The 12,118-nt window shown below is 38.4% G+C and overlaps 1 protein-coding gene across 1 annotated transcript in view; it reads left to right on the top strand.

Moving 5' to 3' along the window:
* The window catches only part of LOC106489156 (complement C4-A-like), a 49,188-nt gene that overhangs the window by 14,346 nt on the left and 22,724 nt on the right, over positions 1 to 12,118 (top strand). The window contains exons 10-21 of the mRNA XM_067289660.1: positions 175 to 290; positions 1,043 to 1,210; positions 1,976 to 2,173; positions 4,761 to 4,952; positions 6,166 to 6,315; positions 6,729 to 6,855; positions 7,201 to 7,272; positions 8,185 to 8,388; positions 9,318 to 9,432; positions 9,648 to 9,718; positions 10,081 to 10,220; positions 11,227 to 11,439. Of these exons, the coding sequence (XP_067145761.1) occupies positions 175 to 290; positions 1,043 to 1,210; positions 1,976 to 2,173; positions 4,761 to 4,952; positions 6,166 to 6,315; positions 6,729 to 6,855; positions 7,201 to 7,272; positions 8,185 to 8,388; positions 9,318 to 9,432; positions 9,648 to 9,718; positions 10,081 to 10,220; positions 11,227 to 11,439 (1,766 nt within the window). The remainder of the gene's footprint in view (positions 1 to 174; positions 291 to 1,042; positions 1,211 to 1,975; positions 2,174 to 4,760; positions 4,953 to 6,165; positions 6,316 to 6,728; positions 6,856 to 7,200; positions 7,273 to 8,184; positions 8,389 to 9,317; positions 9,433 to 9,647; positions 9,719 to 10,080; positions 10,221 to 11,226; positions 11,440 to 12,118) is intronic.

Genomic DNA, 12,118 nt, shown 5'->3' on the forward strand with positions numbered 1-12,118 from the left:
TCTTTTTCTTTTCTTACAACTGAAGTTCTTTGGGTGGGGATCATCTTTTAGTTGTCTTTATATACCCTGCTTAAAATGCAATTCATCTTGAAATTAGAAACCATAGATGCTATAATAATATGCAGGTATGTAATTACGGCTCTCATGGCAACACATACTGTTTAATATTAACAGGTGGTGAGATGAGGGAGGAAGAACTCAGTAGTGTGAAGTTTGTGAAATCTCCTTATGTTGTTGATCTGTCTAACACCAAAAAATATTTTGTGCCTGGAGCCCCCTTCTCTGTTGTGGTATGTAGTATTTAGCTGGCTGTGTCTGCTTTCCTCCATAGAAAGGGATTTATATCTGCTCTGTCTAAAAAATCCTTATTTGATCCATTGTAGGAGAGATACCTGCAAAAATAGGTCCAACATGGAGCTACTGCTTTGTGTTTATGGTTTGTCTCCTTCTGTACACACAGAGCCCTAGCAGGGGAGTGGAAGGCAGAAAATCCTGTGGTTCTGTTCTGGAAATTATCTATGCATAAACTGTTGCACTACAAGGGCTTATTAACCATGTAGCAGCCTCTTCTTTGCTTCCATATCAAAAAATTAGAATAATAATGTTATATAAGATTAATCCCATATCAAATTAAAATTCCGAAACTAAAATACAGAATATTGACCTTAAAAAAATGCATTGAAGTTTTTGAGTTTTCAGACTTCATGTTTTCAACTTTTTCTACAAAGTTTTCTACAAACAATTAAGAGTAGAAATTTGCCTAAAAACAGTTGAAGACTGAAGTGTCTGGGAACTGCTACAATCTAATGCATGCTAAGTGAAGATCTGGGACAGCTGTTAATCTGCATTCAGAGATTTCGATTTTAGTTGGAGTCCAGACAGACAGTTGGTACCCCTTCTCTCAAAGCTCATATTTTTGAATGGTAATATGTGTAGTTCTGTATTTCCTCTTGATTTATAAAAATATTTTCTTCTTGTTTGGGGGCATTTTTTTTAACCCAGGCATTTTCTTGAAGTAACTGAAAGACGTTTTTTCCAATAGGCATCTGTCATTCTGATTGACGGGTCTCCTGCTGCCTCTCTGCCTGTCACTGCTACCGTTACTTTATCTGGAACCCCCCCAATGAAAAAGACTGCATTTTCTAATAAAGAGGGTCTGGTCCCCTTCACATTCAACATCCCTGGAGATGCGCAGATGCTTCAAATAATGGTAAAAAAAAAAAAGAGAAAAAGAAAAGAATTAATGTTTAAAAATATATTGTTGAGAAGAGCTCATAAGACAATTACAAATGAATGAAGCTGTTCAGTTTTCATGAAATTGGCATGGAGAGTGGAAAATAATTTCTTACGCCATCCGCAAAAATTTTTCAGGCCTGTATAAGGTATGTGATACAGACCAGGGACCTGATCTTGTAGAGCTTTTTTCTCCAGGGATGTGTCACTGAAGTGGATGAAATTCTGGTACATTGGTACGTTAGAAGTACCTGCATGGGTGGTGATGCCTTTTTGTTTGGTTCAGATGTGTGTTTTCCTGGCATATAGTATGGGAATGGTACTATGAGGGATATAATCATGAAGAAGGACAGCAAATAATAAGAAAAGGATGAAGGAAAAGATCCTGAGCAATAAAAAGAGAAGGCTACGTCTGGATACTCAGATGGTTCAATTATGTGCATAATACAGAAAGAGAAGAAAGCTGTTAGAATACCCCTTTGTGATTTTGAGCCATTGATTTTGATTCAGAAAAAGCCATACCTGGAAACTATCAAATACACATGCAGAAACAGACAAAATAGGTTGAGAGAATAAAGTAATGAAAATTATGAGGCCAGGTTCTGCTAATGAAGCCTCAGTAGTGGTTCATCTCAGGTCCCAGCACTTTCTGAATGACTCAGAAGGATATGAATTAAGAGTGACACTTTATATTGCCTCTTGAGTGACGTTCTACTCACTGTGTCTTTGTCTTCCATCACAGGTAAAGGCTGAAGAGGGAAAAGAAAAATTAGAATCACCTGAAACCAGTATCAGAGCTGAAAGATACAAGTCTGATAATCGCAACTACCTCAGTATCAGTGTCCCACATACAGTCTTGGCACCTGGAGATACCTTACACATTACCTTGAATGATATTCATCAGTCTGGCAGTGGAAAGATTGACTATTTCTATTATATGGTAAATAGGATAGTAGCATATTAATAGTTTCTTTTAGAAAAGATGTAGTCCAGAACATCTATCTAGTTATCTATCAATAGATAGCCAGAAACCAGAGATGGTCTAATGGGGAGCAACCAAGGTGATTAATGTCCTAACATACCTGACCTACCAAGAGAGGCTGATTGAACTGAACTTCTTCAGCTTGGTAAAGAAGAGGCTGAAGAGTGAGCTAACAGTAACCTAAAATTACTTTAAGTGGAATTACAGACATGCTGGAGACGAACTTTTCTGTGTAATGTCATGGATTATAACAAAGGGCAAATGCTACAAACTGTAGCTTGGAAGGTTCATTTTGGTCTTTAGGAAAAATGCTTTCACTAGTAGCAATGCAACACTGGAACAGGCCCCCCAGAAAGTTTAGGGAATCACCATCCTCAGAAGTTTTCAAGGCTGGGCTAGAGATTTGTAGTTCATCTTCAAGCAGGCAGTTGGAGTAGACTTCTCCATAGGTCCCTTCCAAAAATATTTTTATGATTCTGTGATTTTTATATATTTACATATATTTTTGGATATATAATATATAAATCTTTTCAGGTTTTTTTTTTTCCTGAAGAAGGAGACAAGTGCAAATTTTACTCTGTCATTTCTAATATAGTCTAGAGCAAATAGGTCCATATGGGGTAAAGTTTGCCTGTCTGCATAATGTGACTGTATGTATTTATGAAAAATACTAAATACTAAAATACTAAACCCTGAAAGTTGAAATCCTAGAGAGATACCTTCTATGATTTCTATGACAATTTGATTTCTCTTAATGCAGATCTCATTTTTTCTTACAAATCTGAAGTCTTTCCATATAATAAGCCAAGAAGATAATATTTAATATTATTATTATTGGTCTGATTCTTATAAATACCTGTTCTTTTGCTGTTTCAGAATGAAAGGTCCTTGTTGTGGGCAGAGGCATACATATAAATAAGATTCTGTTCCTATAAATAGAAAACCTAGTCATATTTCAGGGGACCTGGAATGTCTCAGAAAGTGTGTCTTCTAGTTAACTGTTGCTCATTTCATGAATAACACATGATTTTTAAACTACTGTGCAACCTGCATCTGATGTTAGTTCACAGGTCACTGTCATCTCCAACAAATAATGTAATAAAGAGCCACTGAAGGCATTGGGTATTATGTCCCTAAATTCCACTCTGAAATTGTGCCCAGGGATATTACGTTGATGCAAAAGCCAGGAAACAATCCTGCTCAGTCTGAGACCAGGCATGCCAAGTATTAATTTTGCTGAAGGAGACAGATATGTCTATGGATACATTCCAGGAGCAAATCTGTTGAATGTCAAATGCATTTTCTGTGTTTAATTCCTCTTCTGCCTCTCTTCCTCATAACTTCCCTTGATGGTTTAGTTTTCCCAGGCTGCTGAACACCATGTGCACCAGTTCCCATTCATTTTTAATGGGACACTGATATAATGGAATTATTGTATCCCTAGGAGTTTAATTTAGACTTTTCTTTCCTTCCTCTCTTCTTTCCTTCCTCTCTTCTTTCCTTCCTCTCTTCTTTCCTTCCTCTCTTCTTTCCTTCCTCTCTTCTTTCCTTCCTCTCTTCTTTCCTTCCTCTCTTCTTTCCTTCCTCTCTTCTTTCCTTCCTCTCTTCTTTCCTTCCTCTCTTCTTTCCTTCCTCTCTTCTTTCCTTCCTCTCTTCTTTCCTTCCTCTCTTCTTTCCTTCCTCTCTTCTTTCCTTCCTCTCTTCTTTCCTTCCTCTCTTCTTTCCTTCCTCTCTTCTTTCCTTCCTCTCTTCTTTCCTTCCTCTCTTCTTTCCTTCCTCTCTTCTTTCCTTCCTCTCTTCTTTCCTTCCTCTCTTCTTTCCTTCCTCTCTTCTTTCCTTCCTCTCTTCTTTCCTTCCTCTCTTTCTCATTAGAAGATTTTAGCACAAGATTAGATTTCTTGCTGCCTACCTTCAGGAGCAAACAGTGTTTGACAGGCAGGGTATATGGGTGACTTGACAGTTGGAGATGGGGTGACAGGAGATACTGCTGTAGCTGAGGGATGAGGCTCTCTGCTGTACTTTGATCACTTAAATGAAGAGCGGTGAGGATCTCAGACCAGGCTGTAACAGGGCTTTGTTTCTTCCTGAATCCCTTTCATTGTGGCCTTTGGAAAGCTGCCATGTTTTGCACTCTCCGTTCAGTACAGATGACCTAAAATGAACTTGATATCCTGCTGGGGGTGATGACCTGTTATATAGAAGACAGAAGTAATTCTGCCTTATGATGGTCCGTTTTCAGGCAGTAGACTGAGTGAAGATAGGTAGAGCTGTGTTCAGACCTGGGCTACAAGGCTATGCTACAGAGACTTACCTCCATGCTGCTGTCCGAGGGGTGCTGCATGCCTTGTCTCCTCCAGGCTACCAGCATGCAGTGATGTTCAGTCCAGCCAGGGAGTTAAAGCTGCTAGGTGCTATTAGAAATAAAGTTTAAACGGAAGTGGCCTGAAAATATTTTATATATGAATATAAAGTGATGCAATATAATACACAGTCTAGTGCACATTCACAATATGTGATGTGCCATGTGTTTGTTTCTGTTCTGCAGGTTGTGGCAAAGGGGCAAGCTGAGCTTTTGGGAAGGGTTCCCTACTCAAACAAAATAATAAACCTTAAAATCACGGAGAAGATGGTGCCTGCCTTTCGCTTTTTAGCTTACTACTTCATTGAGAGCAAGGGTCATAAGGAGATTGTCGCTGATTCTGTATGGGTAGACATTGTGGATGTCTGCGAAGGAAAGGTACTGTCAAAGCAAAAAGCTTTTGTTATTGTATTCTAAAATTTAAAAAAAAATAAGAGGGATCTGCAGAGCGAGTGAGTGCAATTACACTTCAGATTTGGAGTTATAAAGTGGTAGACATGCTGGAAATTTTCATTTTTATTGAAAAAGGGAGTCCTCAGGATTCTTGCTAAAAAGTATACATGGAAAAGTTTCCAAAGAATGTTGGCAGAGACATTGTTCTTCTATAGGACAGGTTGTACCTGGAAAAAGATGGAAAATACAGTTTCAGACGGGTAAATCTCCCTCTGCAAATGTTTAGATATAAAAATCAACTGAGAAACACCATTAGTAAAACTTTTGTAACATCTCTAACCCTTTTTTCACCTTACTCCTCTTCTTTTTTGGTGCCATAAAGTAAAAAGGAAAAAATAAGACAAGAATATTTTTCCCAATAAAATGAAACACAGCTGCTGAAAAGTGCAAGCCATTCAAAATGATTTTTTTTTTCACCCTGAAAATGTTTTTTTGGAAGAAGAAGGTGATATTTCATTGAGAAAAAAGGTTTGCTGGAAAAAAATTCCATCTCTAACATCTCTAAATTCCATCTCTAATTGGCTAAAGAGCCAATTCTTCACTCATCAGGTAACAAAACCCCATTTAACTCAGGTTGGCATTTTTATTAATAATTCTGTTAAGTTCAAAATCACCATGGCTATTTCCACCAAACCTACAGAAGGGTCTACATCAGATATTCACCAGATCTGAACTCAATCATGCTGAAAAATACAAATGGGAATGGAAAGGAGACAGTACAATTACAAACTGTTTTAGGTTAGTTAATTTTTTTTATATTAATGAGTTGTTTTTTCCTCCATCTATTTTATGGTGATTTTGTTTCCACTGGAAAATAAAAAAATGATGTTGAAGGCCCTAGTTCAGCAAAGCCCTTATGCATACTTTTAATTCCCATTGACGCTTAAGTCCCATTGAAACATAGGGTTGAATATCCCACACAGACACATGAGTCTTTGAGCCTTCTCTTACTTGCCCCAGTGGGAGATACCTGCATCTGTATCTTCCAAAAGGCAGGATCCCAAGTAGAAACTCTATGAAACACAACGTCCCCCAGTCTCTAACCACTGACAGTCACAGCTGACAGTATTCCCTGGCCAAAAAGTGTTTGCTTTTTATTAACAAATATGACATTTTTGTTTCAATATTTTCTATTTAGATTAAAGTGAGAACAGATCATGAGAAATATGAACCAACAGACAACATCAATTTACTGATTGAAACGGACCATGCGGGAATGGTTGCCTTAGCTGTGGTTGATAGAGCAGTTTTTATTCTGAACAAGCAAAATAAGCTTACATCCAAAAAAGTAAGATATCTGTAAGAAGAAAATATCATGTCCACTAGTCAAGCAAAGTTTTCTATTGCTGAAGAGAGGACCAGAATGTAATTAATGGCTATTAATTACTTAATCAAGCTTTGATAATCTTGAAAATGTTTTTGTTCTTGCAATTTACAATATATTTAAGATCAGCTGTCTGGGGATTTCCATTCTATGGCAGACAGGCTTGTAAATTAACATAAATTAATTGAAATTATTCCCCAACTAAAACATCCCTCAGCTTTAATCTCAATATTTAAGTGTAGCTTGTACCACCAGTTCATCTTGCTTCTATATATTGAGCTACTGCCCAACAGGTTACAATATTGTTTTTATATATAAAGAAAAAAAAGAAACTTTTGCAAGTGTGCACTGTCCAACTGTGCTTTTTTATTTGGCAGGTCTTTAATGCTATGAATTCCTATGATCTTGGATGTTCTGCAGGTGGTGGTGCAGATAGTGTTCAAGTTTTTACTGATGTGGGTCTGGCCTTTTTAACAGACACAATTAAATCCAATTTTCGGGAAGGTAGGTGTAATCTGTCCTTTACTTTAGATGTTAGTACAAGATCACAACATATCTGGGGGGGGGGGGTGATTGTTTAAAAATTAGAAACATTTTATTGTTACACTGTTATGAGGCTTCCCTTTCATGTGGCTTTTTCTTTTTCTGTTCTCCCACCGAGTGCTGGTAGCTCAGATCTTGGTTGTTGGTCCTTTGGCACCTAGTTCAGCTGGGGCAGCCAGCCAGGGCTATAAGGTAGCTCTGCAAACTGTAGGTCTTTTGTGGATGAGATGGGTCTTCTCTGACTTACCTCATCAGGCTCTTAATATCACAGTATCATAACCAAACCTTTCTGTTCTTCTTTCCCAGGCTATAAATGCCCCCAGGATACCAGAAGGCAGAAGAGATCATTGGATTTCCAGAAGATAATGTCAGGAATTGGTATGCCCACATACCAAAAGGAAAGGCAAAGGGAAGTGGCTGGGATTTGGTGGGCAAGAAGTGATGAGATAGTACAGGACACCAAGATACTCATAGTCCCAGTTCTTGTGTTACATGACATAACCTCATACAAGGGTGTCTACAATGCCGTGTGACCTGATACATTTATCCAAAAAAAAAAAAAAATCAAACAACAGAACCAACAAACAATGGTCTAGCTGCAAATGGAAACTCATTCACCATCTTCTAAACCCAAATGCAAAATACTTCTACTAGATATCATGTCATGGAATGAGATGGCTTTATATTCTTCAAGTTGTATATTCAAGAGGAAGATTATTTTTTGAAAAATTTTTGTGGCCAGGATTTGTTTTCTAGGTCCCATTTTTCTGTGATATTCTGCTTCAAAATTGTGCCAGCTTTGGCACTTTGTGCTCCAAGTAAAAGAAATGCTAATACAATATAGAATCTAAATTAAAAAAAAAAAAAGAAAAAAAGCTTTCCTTTAGACCAGGTTACACAAATTGTTATTTTCTTGACAAAAGGCACCACGGCTTGAAGCCAGGTTCTTCTTAATTTTTGAAACTGATCACTTTCTTCAAGAACGAGAACAGTGCCGTGACTGTTTCTATCAAGATATCTGATTCTAAAGCATTAAGGAGACATTTTCAATTCACAATCTCCATGTGAAGAAAAAACTTAGACTAGAAGCTCTAGGACGGGGTAAAGCCCACCCTTTGCTCTTGTGTTTGTGTACTTTTTTTAGGGTGGACACAGGTCCCCAACTGCAGCTAAACTATTGCAACACCAGTCAACATTAACTGCAGAGAATGATTGGAACAAGTACAATGAACACCTTGATGTCTACTGCTGCTTCCACAGCACTAATCCTGGGCTTTAATTATGTTACAGCTAGCAAATATCAACACCCTGATCTACGAAAATGCTGTCACGATGGAATGAAACTAAATCCCATGAGGTTTTCTTGTGAGAAAAGGCTAACAAAGGTTGCTGGTTCCACTGAATGCAAAAAAGCTTTCAAAGTCTGTTGCGAGAAGGCCACAGCCCTCAGGAAGGAGGTGTCGAAGCGAAGAAGTGGAGTGGGATTGGCACGAAGTAAAGATTGGTGACACGCAACTGTCGAAAGAAAAATATCCTTCCTTCCAGGGGCAAGGGAGGGTTAAGGGGGATTAAACGCTGCAGAGCAGGAAAGAAGCTCTCGTATGAGTGTCTGATCATCTCAGTGTGCCCCTTTAGAGTGTGGCGCACACACCGTTGTGTCAGCATAACTGAGAGGGCAGCAAACTAAGGATGTGAGAGTGAAAGGATGACTTCTTGGGGTGAGAAAAGGCAGGAATCGCTTTAGCAGCCTTTGCTGCCAGAACTGCTTTAACATGGAGCTATTGGACTCTGCCTGCAACCTGGGAGGGTGCAAATGGCTGAGCAGCATAACGGGGTGATCTCCGTTCCCATCTCTGAGCAACCTTGTCTTTCATGAGTGTTTTATTAGTGTCACTATTATTATAGCTTCCAAGTACTTGCAAAACACTACCTGATATGAAGCGACAATTTTATCTCTGTCTTTCTTCTTTTCTTCTCCCTAATGTCCATCTCTGATCACACAGGAGCTCATGTCACCAAAATAAAAAAAAAAAAATCCTTTGTGTTGAAAATGACCATATTCAAAGTGTGATTTCTGCTACCATTTTTCTCTGATCTCACTTGCATGCTCTATCACTCTATCACAAATATGTGACTGGGAAGCAGGAATGTCTGCTACTCATAACTAAAGGGGAATGTTTTCTTGTTTGGCAGCATATAATTATTGAGCTTGGAAGGAAGACTTATGCTTTTGTTCAAAGACAATCTTTGGTCATTGCTTCTCTTTTTCAGCATTTTTTTGAAATGCACAAGATCAAACCCAGATGAAGTCTTTTTATACACAATATTTTTCATGCTGCTTTCTCTCTGACAGACTCTCCTGTAAGACAGTATGAAGTCAGCAGACAAAGGCTTCAGAACAGAACCCCACTTTTGTTTTACAGATTATGATCTTCGTGAAGATGAAGTTTTTGATGAAACTTCCATCAGCTTACGCAGCTATTTTCCAGAGAGCTGGTGGTGGAATTTAAAAGAACTGAAAAATCCTGGAAACCATAGGTAATGTACTATCTGAATAGGTGAATCCAACTTTATTTGTATAATAAAATTTATATACACATCAGTTTTATTTGGTACAAAGAATTCAGAAAATTTGCAAATATTTTGTTTCCATTGCTGAGGGAATACTTTTTCCCTTACAATCCTCAAACTTCAGCAAATGATGTTAACATTTCATACATTCTTCTTAATACCGTTTATTTTGTGTTTCTTAGTATAAGAAGTATTGTTCCTGACTCTATAACTACCTGGGAAATTCAGGCAATAAGTATATCTCCTGAAAAAGGTAAAAGTATTGTTATTTTATTGGATTGCTTTGTACTGATGCATAGAGAATGTGTATTGTTTAAAACATACAGATGCAATGCTAAGTTGACAGAGTGTGACAGTGTATACTGCAAAATGCAAGGTCTTTTGACCATGATACTTAATCTTCCTTTTTATGCCATATTAAAGCTCAACTAGATGTTAAGGGCTACATACTATGTATATAAAGAAAACAAGCTGAAGATGCTTGCAGGAGATACCTGTCTCCTTCTGCTCTTGACCTTGGAGGAGGCCTGGCATTGAGTTTTGACTAGACACCTAATTTTTTATCAACTGATGTTAAGTGTTTAATTCTCAACTTTGTTTTTTTTCTTATCCCAGGATTTTGCATAGCTGACCCTCACACCTTTGAGGTTTTCAAAGACTTTTTTATATCCATGAGGTTACCATACTCAGTTAAACGACATGAACAACTAGAAATAAAAGCAGTGGTTTACAACTATCTGCCCAAAGATCTCCAGGTAGTATTACCACTGACTACTATGATATAAAGATCTATATATCTAGCTAGCTATGTAGCTATCTATCAGTATAATAGAAATAACCTGACTGCCTTTCATTGCCCTCCTAAAACCTGAATACCATGCTCCCATTTTGAAAGTTTCACCAAGAACAGGATCCAGTTCTGCTTGCTTGTCACACTTGCTATATAAGACAGATTTCATTTACTGTATTACACAGCCAAATTCCATGTCTTTTGGACATGTCTTCTCCCATGTTATTGAAGCAACTAGCTACGTTTTTGCTGTCTGCCAGTCTGGGCAACACTCAGCTACTAAAAAAGCAGGTACAGAAGATGCAGAGGTATATTGGGAGCATGCAGTCCAGTATGTTAGATGTACTGTACATATCCAGCACAGCTACATCTGTGATCACACTCATTCATTGTGCATACAGTGCAAAGCCACCTTTTGTATGCATGTGGCACCTATCCAGCACTGTGCAGGGCCTCCAGGTTCCTTAAGCTGATTCTGCTTCTTTTATCTCTTACCTCAGCCAGCTCTGCTGGCTGGCATCTTCTGAACTGTGTTGAAAGGAGGAGACCTAGAAGAGTGTACTATCCTTCTTACTTCCCTGTGGTTCAGGGATCTTCCAAAACTATATTGCATATTCAATGTAATGAATAAATACTAGCTAATTTACCTTCACAGACATCCTCAGTGTTGATGAGTGTTAACAGGCCATAGGATCATAGGAGAATTCAGGTTGGAAGGACCTCAGGAAGGTCCAGGTAGAGCAGGCTGCTCAGGGCCTTGTCCAGTCAAGCACAGACTACCCCCAAGGATGGAGATTGCACAGTCTCTTCAGGTAACCTGTGCCATGTTTGACTACCTCCTGGTGAAAAAGTTTTCCCACCTTTATAGGTGGAGAATAAGAAATTTAAGAGAGCTAAGCGAAAAGCAATTTCTGTCTTGCAGAACGTCTGTATTGCTATTTCCTTTCTGAGCACAAGCCTTGTCTCTGTAGGTTACAGTGAAGATGGCTGCAGAGAAGGGGCTGTGCACTGCAGAGACAGCAGAAAAGCCTGTGCAGCTGAAGCTGACAGCCGGGGGGAACTCGGCAACACCAGCCTATTTCTCAGTTGTTCCTCTGTCTGTAGGAGAAATTCCAATTACTATTACTGCTTTTGACCCAGCTTCTGGGCACAGTGACAGTATTAGGAAGAACCTCAACGTTGAGGTAAGTATAACTAGCAGAGGGCAGGTACATCATAATTATGCGTTTCTCCTCAAATAATATTATGCTCTATGTGCAGAGTTCTTGTGAAGGGAACGAAATCCTAGAAACATAAAGTTGGGAGCAATCTCAAGAAAGCTAATTTTCATCAAGGAGTGAGAGAATGCTATAGCACAGGGAAGAAATTTCACCCTGGGGTGGGCTTATGACTACTGTATGTGGAAAGAATTATTTCATAAGGCAAAAAGACAACAGTCTACCCATGACATTGTTACAACTTTCTTCATACAGTCAGTGGTCATTTCTTAGTCTTTAGCTTTCATATGTTTCATCAATATTTATAAAAGGTCTTTTTTCACTTATGAAGCCAAGATTGAAGTTGTTCATCTACTGATATTTTGAGAGGGAAATAGCCTCTGCTAATCATAGCATTTAACCCTATTTTATTCCTTCTAGTTAATGGATCTTCAAGCTAAACAGTTGCATAGGTGGAGAACATAAAGGCAAAGAAAGATGCTGAGTTGATTATTTAATCTCACTGCTCTATTTTGAAATAATGAAGAGGTGCCATTTTCATAAGTCAGTGCTGACCAGCAGAGACTCATTACAGCACATTAGAAGCAGCTGAGGGCCATATTTAAATTACACAAAAAGAGAAGAATATGTCTCCTTGCACCATTAA

Source organism: Apteryx mantelli, chromosome 1 (genome assembly GCF_036417845.1).
Source record: "Apteryx mantelli isolate bAptMan1 chromosome 1, bAptMan1.hap1, whole genome shotgun sequence".
NCBI classification, from domain to species: Eukaryota; Metazoa; Chordata; class Aves; order Apterygiformes; family Apterygidae; genus Apteryx; species Apteryx mantelli.